Here is an 18,828-nt window from a genome sequence, read left to right as displayed (position 1 = left end):
CATCTGAAAACATCTACATCACATGGTTGAAAGGATGAGATTCGGGGTTAAGAGAGGACGGTAATAATAGTAATATGTAAAAGGCTAAAACTTTTACATGTTACCACTGTTAGATTTCATCTCTGTATGCTGAAGCACAAGATCAGCAGTATTGACAACTTTGACTCCTTAAGTTTTCCTACACAAAATGGCATTTATCACTCATCTGCAGGATAGGTAAAAAATGCTTCAAATGGAAAGTTGCAATCCTAACAACACCCCCACCAATCTCCAGAACATGGATATATAGATCTGGAGCTTCCATTCCTCCTCACTGATCTCAGAAACTAAATGAAGTGGTATGATTGAGTATGCGTGCTTACTCTCTATACAATATGGGACCACAGCAGAAAGCAACGTACACTGTATAGGCACTGAACGGAGCAGCAGAGCGCATGCCCCATCATGCTCAGCTTAGTCTCCCACTGCAGTGAGGAACATGGAGCGCTTGGGGCACCAGTTCTAGAGTTATGAGATCAGGAAAGGGAATAAAAGCTCTACATAAAAAAGTACAATTTATTGGTTTGTACCGGAAACATATCTCCTGTAAATTGACAGCTTTATGTTTCTAGTAAATATTTTGGACAGATCGCAACATTATTAATACACTGGGACAATAAGGTCTCAGCAGAAGAGCATTATAAATATATTTACCAAGGATTCTTCATTAAGGCAAATCTTCAATTTTGACTCCTTTTCCTTCATTCCAGATAGCGCTTCTGTTAACATATGTGTATGGGCAAGATTCTGCAAAGAGACAGAAGTCAAATAATCAGCAAAGCAATTCTCTCAATTATTGAAATGTAATCCTCCTTTTAAAAAAGGTCATAAAAAAATAATTCTTAAAAATGCCAGCTCACAAGAAGTCTGACCATTATAAATTCCGCCAAAATAAATAAATGTGTCCCATTGTCATCCAGGAGAGTGGGACAGTGTCTCACTTGTCATCCGTGTGGAATCCGTTCTTTTACTCAGCAGCTATTAATCCTTTACATGGCCATTTACAGTTTCCCATGCTACAGAATTGTAATGTAACTGTCAGATCAGATGCCATAGTGATGGTCGGTATGACATCAGATTTTTTTTGTAGCACCCATCCTATTTCAGAGTGAAATTGCAGAATGGTGCGTTTTCATGCCAAATACAGCAGAGAAAAAAAATCCACAGCCCTGCACTGGCAGAGTAAGATTGGTCCGAGGGCAATCCCTTTTTTAAAGGCTTTGCACTAGTATAAGTTATACGCTAGCATAAAGCGAGTCTTAAAAATCATAAAGTAGTAAAGTTAATATTCCGAAAAATTGCATAGGTTTAAAAAGTTATCAGTCCATGAAATTCAACTCTTCTCCCCAGTTACACCTTCTCTATCGCTATATTATAAAGCACAATGTCATAGCATCCAGCTCTTTGTTGAAAGCTGTTATAGTATCTGCCATTGCTACCTCTTGTGGTCGGCATCCCACAGTGACTGCTCTAAGGCTAAGTTCACACGTAGCGGAACGCTCGCGGAAATTACTGGGAGAATTCCGGAATTCCATTCCGCGGGAAAATCACATTTTAAATTCCCGCGATTTTCCCGCGGAAAAACTAGCATTTTGCAAGCGTAATTAGCTTGCAAAATGCTAGCGTTTTCCAAGCGATCTGTAGCATCACTTGGAGAACTGATTGACAGGTTGGTCACACTCGTCAAACATAGTGTTTGACAAGTGTGACCAACTTTTTACTACTGAGGCCGCCTATGCAGCATCAGTAGTAAAAGATAAAATGTAAAAAAAAAATAAAAAATGGTGTTATTCTTACCTTCTGACGTCCCGCGCAGCCGTTCCCAGTAATCTTTTGCGAAAATGCCCGCGATGAGGTACGTTCTCACGGGATCGCGACGTCTCGCGGCAATTCGCAATGACGTCGCGCGAATGACAGCGAGACTTCGCGATCCAGCGAGAACGGACGCCATCGCGGGCATTTTCGCAAAGGATTACTGGGAACGAGAGCGTGGAGAGAGGCGGGAAGGCTGCGCGGGATGTCGGAAGGTAAGAATAACAATATTTTTTATTTTAAATTCTAGTTTTTACAGGGATATGGTACCCAAAGCCCAGAGGACAGTCTCCTCTCCTCCAGGCCGTGGGTACCATCCGCAAATGTTCTGCTTACTTTCCGCATGGTGTGCACAGCCACATGCGGGAAGTAAGCGGAACAATGCATTCCTATGGGTGCGGGATCGCCGCGATTGCGCAAAATTAATGAGCATGCTGCGGTTTTTACCGCAAAGCGATTCTGCCGCTGTAAAAAACGCAGCATTAGCACAGCATTGCGGAATCCCATAGGAATGCTTATTTTTCGCGGCAAAATCGCGCGGTTAAAACCGCCACGGAAACGCAAAAAAAATGCAACGTGTGAACTCAGCCTAACTGTAAAGAACACTTTCCAATTCTCATGTACAGCACCATGAAATCAATGGTGCTATATAAATAAATAGTAATAATTTAGATTCTGGAGTAGCCTTTCCACCACATACTGTATAATTAATGTCGCTGGTGCTTAGTAAGCTCTATTTAAGAAAAAAGTCATGTGCCAGTCCTTTGTATTGAGCACATATATATTTATATAGTCATAGCCAAAAGTGTTGGCACCCTTGACATTGTTCCAGAAAATGATGTATTTCTCACAGAAAATGATTACAATTATACATATTTTGTTATACATGTTAATTTCCTTTTTGTGTGTTAGAACAACAACAAACACAAAAAATCCGGCAAATTGAACATAATTTCACACAAAACCCTCAATATGGGCCAGACAAAATAGTTGGCACCCTCAAACAATGTGGTTTCAGACCCTCTGAAATAAATAACTGCAATGAATCGCTTCCAATCACCATCAGCAAGCTTCTTACACCTCTCAACTGGAATTTTTTTTACTACTCTTCTTTTGCAAACTGCTCCAGGTCTCTAGTGATTGAAGTGTTCCTTCTCCCAACAGAAGAATATTTCGAATTGAGAGTCCTCAGTGGTTGATACCTTTTAATGGCTAACTGAAAAGATGGTAACAAATTGCAAGCTTTCGAGACTACTGAGGTCTCTTCATCAGGCTAGGCTAATACAACATCTGAAGAATCACATATTTATACACAAGACAGCACAGAAATAACGCAATAGATAAGACAAGTGACATGAAGCAGAATTGTCATTATGGGAGATGGCTAAACATAAATATTGGAACAGTTCACAGATAAGGAGTGTGAAAGTTTTATTGCCCTCTGATTGGGGTCTGATTCTGTGTTGTGCGATGACCCCAGAAGGTCTGAAGAGCAAATTCCTTAAATGATGTAAAAAGACATAAAACCATGCGACACATTCATTCCTGCACTGCAAAGGGCCCATATATGCACAGAGGACCTCTTCTGTGTCCGACAGTGATTAATCCAATATGTATCTGTCCCTTTGTTGGGTATATAAAAAGTGGGTAAAATAAGTATTTGATACACTGCAGATTTAGCAAGTTTTCCCACCTACAAAGAATGGAGAGGTCTGTAATTTTTATCCTAGGTACACTTTAATTGTGAAACAGAATCTTTAAAAAAAAAAAAAAAAAAAAAAGCAGAAAATCACATTGTATGATTTTTACATACTTAATTTGCATTTTATTGCATGAAATAAGTATTTCATACAATAGAAAAAAATTGGTATAGAAACTTGTTTGCAATTAGGTCAGACAACGTTTCCTGTAGCGCTTGACCAAGTTTGCACACACTGCAGCAGGGATTTTAGACCACTCCTCCATACAGATCTCCAGATATTTCAGGTCTCAGGGCTGTTGCTGGATAACATTGAGCTTTAGCTTCCTCAAATGATCAGGTTCACTACTGGAGACAGGCTAGGCCACTCAAGGACCTTGAAATGCTTCTAACGGAACCACTCCTTAGTTGCCCTGGCTGTCTGTTTCAGGTCATTGTCATGCTGGAACACTAATAACATGAAAGTAAAGTCTTCTCAACGACAGTCTTTAATTGTTGTGATTTTATTGATTGTGAAAAAAAAAGGGTGGTGTTACAATCCAAAAAAGGGTGGTGTTACAATCCAACGTTTCAGCTCTACATCTCGAGCTTTCATCAGGGATATGACTAGATCCTTGGTTTTGAGGTGTGTGTATAAGGTACCTATAGTAACCACGATGTGTAGGGTCAGCACGTGACTCCCGTCCTAGTCAGGTGTGGCCGGCCTCCTCCACACCTGACTAGATTTAGGACACAAGGACGGGAGTCACGTGCTGACCCTACACATCGTGGTTACTATAGGTACCGTTCCAGCAGCTGGATTACAAAGGCAAACCTATACCACTTATACACACACCTCAAAACCAAGGATCTAGTCATATCCCTGATGAAAGCTCGAGATGTAGAGCTGAAACGTTGGATTGTAACACCACCCTTTTTTGGATTGTAACACCACCCTTTTTTTTTTTTTTTTTTCACAATCAATAAAATCACAACAATTAAAGACTGTCGTTGAGAAGACTTTACTTTCATGTTATTAGTGTGCCGGGGTTACTCCTATACTTTAGTCTTGTTTTTTCCCAGAGCACCTAAGTTGGGGTTTGAGCCTGTCATATCTACTTTATATATTGTCATGCTGGAAGACCCAGCCACGACCCATCTTCAATGCTCTTACTGAGGGAAGGAGATTGTTGGCCAAAATCTTGCGAGATACATAACCCCGTTCATTGTTCCTTCAATACTGTGCAGGGTCCTGTCACCTTTGCAGAAAAGCACCCCCAAAGTATGAGGTTTCCCCCACCATGTTTCACGGTTGGGACAATGTTCTTAGTGTTGTACTCATGCCTCTTCCGAATACGACGAGTGGAGTTGATACTAAAAAGTTCTATTTTGGTCTCATTGACCACATGACGCTCTCCCATGCTTTCTTTGGATCTTCCGGATGGTCATTGGTGAACTTCAAACGAGCCTGGATAGGTGTTGGCGTGAGCAGGGGGACCTTGCGTGTCTAGCAGGATTTTAATCCATGATGGTGCAGTACATTACTAATGTTAATGTTTGAGACTCTGTTCTCAGCTCTCTTCAGTTCCCTGACCAGGTCCTCCGGTGTAGATCTGGGCCGATTTGTGACCTTTCTCAGAATCATCATTATACCACGAGGCGAGATCTTGCATAGAGCCCCAGACCGAGAAAGATTGAAAGTAATCTTGTGCTGCTTCTTCCATTTTAAAATAATTGTGCCAACAGTTGTTGATTTGTGGAAGATTAAAGAAATAGGGAGCACTACTTAAGGGTATATATAAAATAGAATCTAATACGTACAGGGGTGCTGCACAATGCACAGAGAGTAGCATGCAGAGAAAAAGATCCATGCATATAAAGGCGTACACCCTATTTTTGGGTGTGCACCTTTATATGCATGGATCTTTTTCTCTTTTTCATAACAGTTGTTGATTTCTGACTAAGCTGCTTGCTTATTGTGCTGCTACCCATCCCAGCTTTGTGGAGGTCGACAATTTTGTCCAATGTGTCCTTAGACAGCTCTTTGGTCTTGACCATGGTGGAGAGGTTGGAGTATGATTGATTTATGTACAAGTGTCTATGCAGGTAATGAGACCAAACAGGTGCAATTAATAAAAGGTAATGAGTGCAGAGTACGAGGGCTTCTTAAAGAAAATTGAACAGGTCTGTGAGAGCCAGAATTCTTGCTGGTTGGTACATGATCAAATACTTATTTCATGCAATAAAATTAAATTTTATTTTTTTTACAAATGATACAATGCGATTTTCTGTTTTTTTTTTATTTTCAGATTCTAATCTCTCACAGTTGAAGTGTACCTAAGATAAGAATTACAGACCAAAAGTTTGGACACACCATCTCATTCAAAGAGTTTTCTTTATTTTCATGACTATGAAAATTGTAGATTCACTCTGAAGGCATCAAAACTATGAATTAACATATGTGGAATTATATAATTAACAAAAAAGTGTGAAACAACTGAAAATATGTCTTATATTCTAGGTTCTTCAAAGTAGCCACCTTTTGCTTTGATTACTGCTTTGCACACTGTGCCCTGTCAGGTTTAATAAGTGGGATTTCTTGCCTTATAAATGGGGTTGGGACCATCAGTTGTGTTGTGCAGAAGTCTGGTGGATACACAGCTGATAATCCTACTGAATAGACTATTAGAATTTGTATTATGGCAAGAAAAAAGCAGTTAAGTAAAGAAAACCGAGTGGCCATCATTACTAAGAAATGAAGGTCATTCAGTCCGAAAAATTGGGAAAACTTTGAAAGTGTCCCCATGTGCAGTGGCAAAAACCATCAAGCGCTACAAAGAAACTGGCTCACATGAGGACCGGCCCAGGAAAGGAAGCCCAAGAGTCACCTCTGCTGCAGAGGATAAGTTCATCCGAGTCACCAGCCTCAGAAATCACAGGTTAACAGCAGCTCAGATTAGAGACCAGGTCAATGCCACACAGAGTTCTAGCAGCAGACACATCTCTACAACAACTGTTAAGAGGAAACTTAACTGTGCAGCTGACCTTCATGGTAAAATAGCTGCTAGGAAACCATTGCTAAGCACAGGCAACAAGCAGAAGAGACTTGTTTGGGCTAAAGAACACAAGGAATGGACATTACACCAGTGGAAATCTGTGCTTTGGTCTGATGAGTCCAAATTTGAGATCTTTGGTTCCAACCACCGTGTCTTTGTGCGACGCAGAAAAGGTGAACGAATGGACTCTACATGCCTGGTTCCCACCGTGAAGCATGGAGGAGGAGGTGTGATGGTGTGGGGGTGCTTTGCTGGTGACACTCTTGGGGATTTATTCAAAATTGAAGGCATACTGAACCAGCATGGCTACCACAGCATCTTGCAGCGGCATGCTATTCCATCCGGTTTGCGTCTAGTTGGACCATCATTTATTTTTCAACAGGACAATAACCCCAAACACACCTCCAGGCTGTGTAAGGGCTATTTGACCAAGAAGGAGAGTGATGGGGTGCTACGCCAGATGACCTTGCCTCCACAGTCACCAGACCTGAATCCAATCGAGATGGTTTGGGGTGAGCTGAAACGCTGAGTGAAGGCAAAAAGGCCAACAAGTGCTAAGCATCTCTGGGAACTCCTTCAAGACTGTTGGAAGACCATTTCCGGTGACTACCTCTTGAAGCTCATCAAGAGTGTGCAAAGCAGTAAGGTGGCTACTTTGAAGAACCTAGAATATAAGACATATTTTCAGTTATTGCACACTTTTTTGTTAATTATATAATTCCACATGTGTTAATTCATAGTTTTGATGCCTTCAGAGTGAATCTACAATTTTCATAGTCATGAAAATAAAGAAAACTCTTTGAATGAGAAGGTGTGTCCAAACTTTTGGTCTGTACTGTTTATATATATATATATATACACCCACACGTACGTACGTACAGTGGGGAGAATGCGTATTTGATAAACCGCCTATTTTAAAAGTTTACCTTCCTACAAAGAATGGATAGGCCTGTAATTCTTATCTTAGGTACACTTCAACTGTAAGAGATTAGAATCTGAAAATAAAAAAAAAAAAACAGAAAAGGGCCCGTCACACTAAGCGAGATCGCTAGCAATATCGCTGTAAAGTCACCGATTTTGTGACGCAGCAGCGATATTGCTAGCGATATCGCTATGTGTGATACTTGCCTCCGACCGGCTCCCCCGCTGATTATCGCTGATCGCGCGAGAACGTCCTGGGCCGTTTCTCGTTGGTCGCTTCCTGCTGGCGCCGACGAGCGACGCATGGACGTCTTCATCGCCTCGTCTGACAGGTAAGTAGCGACCGCCAACCGCTGCTATATCGCTGGTGAGATCTGCCTGCTTGGCAGCTCACTAGTGACCATTTAGCGATGCACCAGCGATCCTGACTGGGTTGTATCGTTGTCGGGATCACTGGTGCATCGCTAAATGTGACGGTACCTAAAGTCGCATTGTATCATTTTATCATCTTAATCATCACCATCTTTAACCCACTGTGCAGGTATCTATTGCAGCTTTAGCCCCTTTTATTTTGACCTGGTCACTTGTAATCTTTGGACATCGTGTTCTTCTCTATATATGGTCCTCTTTTCTTAAGGCCCCGTCACACACAGCGATCTCGCTGTGTGTGACGGGGATCAGCGACCGCCTCTCCCGCTGCGTATCGCTGATCGTGCAGCATCGTCCTGGGCCATTTTTTCATCATTGCTCTCCCGCTGGCCAGCGCACATCGCTGCGTGTGGCAGCGGGAGCCAACGATCAGCGAGGCTCCCAACGCTCTAAGCAGGCGCTGGGAGCTGGTCTCTAAGGTAAATATCGGGTTACTAAGCGGCGCGCGTCACTTAGTTACCCGATGTGTACCTTAGAAACCTGCATCCTGGCAGCTCCGGGCGCGAGCACGCAGGATTCTAAGGTACACATCGGGTAACTAAGTGACGCGCGCCGCTTAGTAACCTGATATTTACCTTAGAGACCAGCGTCCTCGCTGGTGCTGATGGCTGGTGAAGCTGCCTGTTTGGCAGCTCACCAGCCATCATGTAGCGATGCACCAGCGATCCTGACAAGGTCGTATCGTTGTCGGGATCGCTGGTGCATCTTTATGTGTAACGGGGCCTTTATATGTGATCAGCAAATGGGCCTGTTCTGATATTAGCTCAATGCACTATAGCACTTTACAATATGCAGGTTTAAACTATTTATAGCGTAATCTTCTTATATGTGTCTAATCAAAGTACATAGGGCACCAAAATACTTTATCTTACATTGGCACATTTTATTTTTAACTAGCTGAAGAGCCCGGCGTTGCCTGGGCATAGTAACCAACTGTGGTTAGTTATAACAAATTATAATGATTATATTGCACATAAAAACATTTCACATCCTATATTCAACACTACAGATTTGCAACACAAATTGACTAAAACGATTACCCAAGTATTGATAGTATTTTATTTTCAACTCATTCAAGGTTTTTGGTTTTTCCTTTCGGTGCAAAGATGAACAGATTTTGGCAGTTCCAACTCTTGAACAGACCACGTAAAGTTGACCATGAGAAAAGCACAGCGATTGCAAATCGATCCCTACTACTTTCAAGGACTGTCCCTGAGCATTGTTAATGGACACTGCAAATAGCAGTTGAACTGGAAACTGGAGGTGTTTAAAATCAAAAAACAAATCAGATGGAATGAGTGGAATTCTTGGAATGAAAATGTCCTCTCCTTTGGCACATCCTGTTTCTGAGCTGTGTATCTAACCCTATCCTGTGTGATAATGTCTGCTGAGCTGTGTATCTAATCCTATTGTGTTACTGACTGCTCAGCCGTGTATCTAATCCTACCATGTGTGATACCGTCTGCTGAGCCGTGTATCTAACCCTATCCTGTGTTACTGACTGCTCAGCCGTGTATCTAATCCTATCCTGTGTGATACTGACTGCTGAGCCGTGTATCTAATCCTATCCTGTGTGATACTGACTGCTGAGCCATGTATCTAATCCTATTCTGTGTGATACTGACTGCTGAGCCGTGTATCTAATCCTATTCTGTGTGATACTGTCTGCTGAGCTGTGTATCTATTCCTATCCTGTGTGATACTGACTGCTGAGCTGTGTATCTAATCCTATCCTGTGTGATACTGACTGCTGAGCCGTGTATCTAATCCTATCCTGTGTGATACTGACTGCTGAGCCATGTATCTAATCCTATTCTGTGTGATACTGACTCCTGAGCAGTGTATCTAATCCTATTCTGTGTGATACTGTCTGCTGAGCTGTGTATCTAATCCTATCCTGTGATACTGACTGCTGAACTGTGTACCTAATCCTATCATGTGTGTTACTGACTGCTGAGCTGTGTATCTAATCCTATCCTGTGTGATACTGACTGCTGAGCAGTGTATCTAATCCTATTCTGTGTGATACTGTCTGCTGAGCTGTGTATCTAATCCTATCCTGTGTGATACTGTCTGCTGAGCCGTGTATCTATTCCTATCCTGTGTGATACTGACTGCTGAGCTGTGTATCTAATCCTCTCCTGTGTGATACTGACTGCTGAGCTGTGTATCTAATCCTATCCTGTGCGATACTGACTGCTGAGCCGTATATCTAATCCTATCCTGTGTGATACTGTCTGCTGAGCCGTGTATCTATTCCTATCCTGTGTGATACTGACTGCTGAGCTGTGTATCTAATCCTCTCCTGTGTGATACTGACTGCTGAGCTGTGTATCTAATCCTATCCTGTGCGATACTGACTGCTGAGCCGTATATCTAATCCTATCCTGTGTGATACTGGGCTCCCCCTGCAGTCTGTCTCAGAGGGTGATCTGTGTTGGCACAGTAATAAATTGTGTTATTTCCAGCTTTACAGAAGGACGATAACACCATAGAAAAGATAATAGGCAAAATTGTTTGGTGAATTGGAATGCGCGGGGTTAAAATTTCGCCTCACAACATAGCCTATGATGCTCTCGGGGTCCAGACGTGTGACTGTGCAAAATTTTGTGGCTGTAGCTGCGACGGTGCAGATGCCAATCCCGGACATACACACACATTCAGCTTTATATATTAGATTTCCATGCAAACAGCACTTTAGTTATTTGGATTAAATTGGATGATTATTTTTTGATGTGCAGCATATGTCACTTTCTATTTAGTAGATTTATTTCTATCTGTGCCAGTAGGGTACAGTATTTTGCACTTTAGTTACATTTTTCTGACCAGTTTTCTATGACAAATATTACACAGCTTTTTTCGTATGTTATTCATATGAACTAGCACTAAGCACTTTACCTATGCACATTTTGTGTTATATTAATTTTATTATTTTTTTGGTGCTCTATGTTAATTCTTGAGCCTTTTTGATACCATACCTGTGTGCTATACATTTTATTGGGGCTAAATTAATTAATGTCTTACTGTGGGTCTAAGTTGTACTTATGTATTAACTACTCTGTATTTTATATATACTTTTTGGTGCCTCTTTTAGTGTATACAGTGTTGTTTAACCTACTAATAATAAAGTTTTTTTTTTATTAAGCACATTTTTGCCTTACGTCCTATTTTCACTGTTCATCTATATGGGCTCAACTATTTTTTATACACATATACACAGTGTGTACTCGTGTATGAGCCGAGATTTTCAGTCCATTTTTTGGGCTGAAAGTCCCCCTTCTCGGCTTATACACAAGTCATACACCTGGGAGTCGGCGGGGGAGGGGGAGCGTGGGTGTCAGAGATCATACTGACCCCCCCCTCTGACGCGTCTCTGCAGCCCCCCTGCTTCTCCCATGGCCTCCCTTCCCTTTCTTCAGCAGTCACGTGCTACCGCTCATTAAACTCATGAATATGCGCATATTCATGAGTTTAATGAGTGGTACCACGTGACCGCTGAAGAAGGGAGACCGTGGAAGAAGCGTGGCTGCAGAGACCGTGCCAGGAAAGGGTAAGTATATCCAATATTCACCTGTCCCCGGTCCATCGCTGCTTGCTGCTGTCTGCTGCGTCCTCTGTCAGTGACGTTTAGTCAGTAGAGGGCGCGGTGACGTGGTTAGTGCGCGCCAAGCCCTCTGCTGCCTGAACATTCACTGACACAGGACGCGGCAGACAGCAGCGATGGACCAGGGACAAATGAATATCGCCAGTGCGGGGGTCCTGAGCCAGCAGCAATACCGGCACCAGTCCCCCATAGCGCGCGGGTGTCTACGCCTGCTCAGGACCTGGCACATGGCCCCCAGCGACAAGAGGTGAGTAGGTCATTTTTTTGCAGCAGCGGCAGCATATGGGGCCTATTCTATGGAGCATCTTATGGGGGCATAATCTATGGAGCATTTTAGGGGGGCAGCATATGGTGGCATAATCTATGGAGCATCTTATGGGGCCTATTCTATGGAGCATCTTATGGGACATAATCAATGGAGCATCTTATGGGGGCAAAGTCTATGGAGCATATTATGGTGGCATAATCTATGGAGCATTTTATGGTGGCATAGTCTAGGGAGCATTTTATGGGGGCATAATCTAGGGAGCATCTTATGGGGCATAATCTATGGAGCATTTTATGGAGCAGCATATGGGGCATATTATTCTATGGAGCATCTTATGGGGCCATTATTAACTTTTGTGCAGCATTACATGGGGTGTATTTTGTATGGAGCATCTTATGGGGCCATCATGAACTGTATGGAGCATTCCTGATTCAATATGAATGTTCAAAAACATTTATCCTACTGATGTCGCAATTAATTTTACTTTTATTGGTATCTCTTTTTATTTTTAAATTTACCAGTAGCTGCTGCATTTTCCACCCTAGGCATATACGCGAGTCAATAAGTTTTCCCAGATTTTTGTGGTAAAATTAGGGGGGTTGGTTATACTCGGGTCGGCTTCTACATGAGTATATACGGTGTGTGTATATATATATATATATATATATATATATATATATATATATATATATATATATATATATATATATATTTATTTATATTATAGAGAAACTGTAAAAGCTCCTCATTTGTAGGCCAGTCATAATTCCAGAAAACAGAGGTGACAAAAAATCTAACTTTACATAGGTAGATTTATAAATTATAAAATCCAGGTAAGATCCTCAGCTTCAACAGATTTTTGGTGGCTGTTCAAAAACTCACCTGCATGACAGCATTAAAGAAACAAGTGTTGCCCAAGTTTGTCATTCCTTTCACAGGGACAGACGTAATATAAATCGCTGATTTCACTCTAATAATTTCACCACTTTGTTCTTGTAAGCGAATGACCTTTGAGGAACCTGAAAGTAAAACATAACTTTCTTATGGGTGAATACACAGATAAATACATAAAACTCTGAACAGACTTACATAAAGATCTATGCACATATGCTATACTAATAACTCTGGCTGGAAACATATGTAGGTCTTCCCCATGTCCAACAGCATCCAATTACATCAAGTGCAAAAATCTCAGACAGGGCTGCCTGGAATACCCCGAATATACAAAGCTTTTTGGGGAATTTGGCTCACATTTGGGAACTTTATTTTGCTCATAAAAATATTCCTATAAAAGTGAATAATTTCAAACATAAATTTCACACAGAAGCTTTAAATGGACACATCGAGTTATCTGAGGGTTTGTGATGTAATTTACATTTTTCAGTCACTATATAATATGTATTGTACAAACGCTGCTATGGTCAGAGTAATGTTTTCTTTTCAGGCAGCAGTGCGGAGGACACGCCGGTAAGTAAGAATGCCTGTTTCAGTTGCGGGGGAAAGCAAAGATAATAGAGTAGGCTCTAAGAAGGGTAACCGGTGAGAAAGAGACTCAAAGCCGGCTCCACTTCGCTTTGTGTTGGTTATCAGATACTGGCTTGGGCATAGGGAACAGTTTGCCTTCTGAAAGGGTTGTGTATTTGTAATGTTGGGGACCTTGACCTATCAGGTGTAAATGAGAAGTTAGAGGCCTTTTGTAGACGGGGCCTGGTGGAGAGATACAGGAGATTAGGGTGTGGGCTAGAACTGAAGACCTGGAATCCCGTGGGAAGAGCAGAGAGGTTTGAGGCATATGTGAAAGTATACAGAGACCTCAGGTTAAAAGGATTACTTTATTGGTCACTGTTCTATTCTTTTAAAAGGAGTATAAAAAGGTATTTTAGAATTTCAATACCATTGAATATTGTCAATACTGGCAACCCTCAATTAGCCAACAGCTATCCCTCCTCGAAACACAGGAATGTTCGGTTCAGTTGATCAGGCTAATAAATTCTAACCATCTGATCCTTATCCTCCCCGACATCATCTGTGGGGGGACAGTATGAAAAGTGCCCATACACTTTAGAAAGCCAGCCAATCCTGCTGAATTTTAGCAGTGTGTATGAAACTAAGTCAATCATACTATATTTAGCTAGAAAATGTACATATTTCACAGTATCGTTATGTGCTGATTTTGAAGCCTTGTTAACCTAAAATTTAAGTAGTAAATTCATACATACACTGACTAAAGGGAATCTGTCAGCAGGTTTTTGCTACATCACCTGAGAGCAGCATAATGTAGGCAATCCGAGCTTTTAGATTTAGCAATGCAGTAGAGCTGAGAAAGCTAACCCCGCCCACACCAGGGTCTGTTTGTACATAGTCTATAGACAGTGAGTTGACTATCACAGGAAGGGGGCAGAGTTGGACCCGGTTCACTCACTGCTATGCCTGCGCAAGGATAACTCCTGGTGTAAACCATCATTACAAGTAAACAACAGGGCTGAGCGCGATAAAAGAGGCATAGCTGAAATCTGTTTTAACCCCTTACTCATGACGTCTTCAGATTACATAGCAAAAACATGCTGATAGATTCCCATTAATAGCATGGCATTGTTATTTGATCAGGTTATCAGGCTTGACTTGGTTGACTACACACATTCCACCCCACGTAAACCACCACTATATACAGTTGTGCTGAAAAGTATACATACCCCAGTAAAATTTTTGCTTTCTTCACCTTTTTTCAGAGAAAATGAATGATAACAACAAAACAGGTGAGGATATTATTTTTAGTAGCCATTCAAACCAGTTTGTGTCAACTTCTGTGCATGTTATCAGGCCAAAATCCCCAGGGTATGTGAACTTATGATCAAGGTCATTTGGATGGTTTGGGTTGTCACTATTTAAAAAGGGAAAACACAGTAGTTTGACAATAAATGGCTTCACCCAACCACTAACCATGAGTGGAGGAAAGGTTTTGGTGTTATCATTCATGTTCTCTGAAAAAAGGCCATTAAGCAAACACTCTGCCGGGGTATGTAAACTTTTGAGCACAACTTTATCAATGTTATAACATGGTTACAAATAAAGACAGAGCAGTCCACACTATTTTACTGTAGATGCATTTTACTTTAGTATAATTGTGCCATTAAGAATAGACAGACATAGCAGAGCATACACCAGTGACACATCTGGAAACATCACAGCATCTGGTGCACCAGATGTCCCTGCATTTTTACTGTGCCAGAATATCATTGTATGATTATGTGCACAAAGGAGCAGCACATACAGCAATGTGTATATGATACAATCTAATATTTTACGGTTTGTGAATAGAAGCAGAAAAAAAAGAGGGTCACTATACAAGAAATCTAGATTAAGGGCTTGTTCACATGTTGAGTTTATGCCATTTGCAGTGCAAAGTGAAAACTCTCACGCACATGCGCCTCATTTTTCCTTGTGCATTTGAACCATTAAAGTGTTTTTTCCCCTATCTTCAGCAGGTCACTTCTTTCAGTGTTTGTGCAACGTTTTTCACCAATTCAAATGAATGGGGAAAACAAAAACGTGCATATTTTATGTAACAGTTTTCCGGACAACTTTTTTTGATGCTGAAAAATCTGCTACAAATCTTAAATATTATAGTTTATAATAGCCTGACCATCCCCCACAATGAAGCGCAACATGCGAAAAGCGCGTGGGAGACTTGGGGGTGCTCTCCTTACTAACGCCTGCTCTGGTGCTTGCTGTATCGGTATGCTAACTTCCAATTTCTGATACCTGCATATTTGTCCAACATTTATTTGCAGATATCTGTTCACTATGCATTTAAGACTATGTAGACATGATGGTTAACTATTTCATAGCGTATCAGATGGTATATATTGCATGCCTATCTATGACTCTCCCACAATAAGATTCAATCTCCTTAGATTTAGGATTATAAAGTTATAATTACTTGTGGGTCTGGGATATTTCATCTGCCTTAGGACATTTTAACACCAGACACTTGGGCAGTTTTTGTTTTGCTGTGACCATTTCTCACTTTGTTATTATGCATTTTGGGATATTGTGCAATAATAAAAATGTTTTGAAAACTTGTAGCATTTAAAGACTCCACGTGTTCTCCTTTTCTACATATGATTTAATATGGTGTCCCTTTCTAGGCCAAGTGTGGCAAATTATGCTTTGTCTGAACATGGTCTCAATTCTATGACAACTATGTACCTAGTTAATTTGGGTTTACGAGTTTATAACGGACCTTACATTTATTCTATATACATCTGTGATGGTGTATGCTTCCTTGGGGTGGCATAAGTTTCCATGTATTACAAAACATTACACTGCCCTACATCCCCTTACGAAGATATAATAAGTGATGAAAGTAGCAAACAAACCAAAAAGAACAAACAAGCTCTTTAATGTGAAAAAAATAACATAAAAAAACACAACCAGTGGAGACTAACTAGTATTTCTCTTCCAATATATTACATATGCACATTTATTCAATTGTTGGAAATGTGGACATTTGAGCCACAGTCTCATTAACTTATAGCCTAGAGATAACACAGAAATTAAGATACTCCTTGCAGTCTCCGAATTCCACTGGCAACTTCCTTGCTGTCGCTATCATTGCACTAAATAAGAACATTAGTGACATATTCAGACTAGGAAAATATTGATTAGCACAGCATGTCAATGCAAACGAGTTATGGACTTAATAAATGCCAGGAATGGTGACTCCTGAAATGTAGATTTTTGACATATGAGCTCACATTTGCACTAATGAGTTAAAGAGCGAGTCTCATTAAAGTGTTCTGGGGACATGGCAGGGACCAATTTACGTTAATAGAATGTTTATGCCAGGGGTTCTGCTGCACTGAAGAGCAGAGCGAAGGAGCCTCCTCCACCGGGGGTTCTCCTGAATTTCCTACATCAACCAACAATTAAAGTTCCAAAAAGCTACATTTAATTAAAGAGGAATAAAACAAGACTGACAAGTCGCACAAAACATTTTCCGGCACACTGACCAGATCCGGCTGTCCAGGCAGACACATTTTCCCAGGTTACAGCTGCATCTCCATTTTTAAAGGTGCACTAGAATTTGGGACAGATTATTATTACAGAGCCACATAGTTGCTGACGGTGTGCAGCATAAAAATGTGTTTTTACAAAAAAAAACACTTTCGACTTCTTTAAAAAAACATAGAATTACAAGTAAAAAGTCCTTTATAAATAATGAATGGAAAATAAAGAAGCACTCCCATAATATTTTTTATCCGATTAATATATTGCAATCATCATATTATATAGCACTGTGCACTTACAATTGCTCATTTTGCCTTTCTACCCTGCTAATCCTTGTTTTCCCATTAAGTCTATGCCATCACAGAATTAAAACCTGACTAGCCGAATCCTTCTAAGCAATATGTAGAAACAGGAGGTCACTTTCCTTGTATGAGTCATAAGTCATTGCAAAAATCTATGGCAAGGGGGGAAAGGGCAGAGCACCTGGGTAAGATTTCTGCAGGGACAAGAGCCTTCCTGTTTTGTACATAGAGCAGAGAAAAAAAATAAGAATTAGCTGGGTAGAAAGGCAGAATGAGCAACTGTAAGTACACAGTGCTATATAATATGATTGCAATATATTAAGAGGATAAAAACTTTGATGGAATGCTTTTTTAATTCTTGCTATTTTTGGCAATAACATGGTAAATCAGATATGGCACCAGGATCATAATACAAGAAGCAATTATTATGAAGATCTCTGGGACCTTTTGAGGTTGATGTACTTACTTTGAAAATGGCTGCATAATCTATTTAAATAATTCGCCCTTCCTCTATCCTCTAGCATTTTATGAGTTCAGCTACAGTAGGACTTATAGACTGCACTGTTTAATATGAGGATTATACAGCCAATCTGACATGGAACATTAAAGTAAAAACATCAAGGATAAGGGATCTATACAATAATGAGCAATTTGTTTTGTAAGATTTAGTGGCGGATCCGTTTTAAGAAATATGTGGGAATCTAAAAGAGAAACAAAACGCACACACACAAATACACCCTAATGGGACAAAGTATTATGCAATAAACCTTTTAGTGCACGTGATTTTTTTCCCCCTGTTGTCTTAGGCCTGTTTCACACTTCAGTTGTTTGACGAGAGAGAGAGAGAGAGAGAGAGAGAGAGAGAGAGAGAGACCTGTTTCACACTTCAGTTGTTTGACGAGAGAGAGAGAGAGAGAGAGAAACAGACACTTTTTTCACCGCTTCCAGAACGTCGTTTAGGGTTAACATGCATGAAAGAAAAATCTTCGGACATGCGCAGTTTAAAATAGCGGTCCGCCGCTGGAAAAAACGTTACACTGTCCGTCTACTCCAGCCAGCGGACACTAAAATTCAAATGGATCCGTCAAAAAACGGATGCAACGGACGACCATCAGTCAAAATCCGCCGCTAATGCAAGTCTATGGGGAAAAAAAACGGATCCGCCAAAAAAATGACGGATCCGCTTTTTTATAAAAACGGCGGATTTTCACTGACATCAAACAACTGAAGTGTGAAACAGGCCTTAATCGTGGTATAGACAGATCAGTAATTTTAGTCACAGGTCCAAAAGCTATCTGGTCCTTTGCTTCAAAGTCTCCAAGACAAAACCTTATTTTCTCATAATGACATACTGTATAGCTGGTATGTGATGGTGATTTTGCCACTGCCAAACACTAAGAGCAGCGGTGGAGACTGGACAGAGGACGGACGAGGAAGGTGATTACTGAGGTGTTTATGTTTTAAACCGCAGCAAGGGTCAAAATTGTCTGAAAGGGAACAATCCCTTTGATAAGTCAAAAAGCTGTAAACATGGAGCTGCCATTATAGCCTAAAGCAGTAAAATCATAATATTGTGTATTTAAGGGGAAGTGAACATCAGAAGAAAAGAAAAACATCATCCAGCCTGAATTGCAGATTCTAGCTAGTGCACCTTCGTAAAAAAAAAAAAAATATGCTCGGTATCTAAATTATTTATAGCAAAAAGAGAG

The 18,828-nt window shown here is 40.8% G+C and overlaps 1 protein-coding gene across 3 annotated transcripts in view; it reads right to left on the bottom strand.

Moving 5' to 3' along the window:
* Positions 1 to 18,828, bottom strand: part of USP45 (ubiquitin specific peptidase 45) — a 234,746-nt gene that overhangs the window by 122,287 nt on the left and 93,631 nt on the right. For all 3 annotated transcript variants that reach the window (XM_073589507.1, XM_073589508.1, XM_073589506.1), the window contains 2 exons: positions 12,690 to 12,826; positions 694 to 786 (listed from right to left, as the gene is read on the bottom strand). In XM_073589507.1, the coding sequence (XP_073445608.1) occupies positions 694 to 786; positions 12,690 to 12,826 (230 nt within the window). The remainder of the gene's footprint in view (positions 1 to 693; positions 787 to 12,689; positions 12,827 to 18,828) is intronic.

The sequence above is a fragment of the Dendrobates tinctorius genome, unplaced genomic scaffold (genome assembly GCF_039654945.1).
Source record: "Dendrobates tinctorius isolate UK_male_01 unplaced genomic scaffold, ASM3965494v1 ptg000111l, whole genome shotgun sequence".
NCBI lineage: Eukaryota > Metazoa > Chordata > Amphibia > Anura > Dendrobatidae > Dendrobates > Dendrobates tinctorius.
The sequence above is the reverse complement of the archived record's forward strand: the minus strand, read 5'-3'. Positions and strand labels throughout refer to the sequence as shown.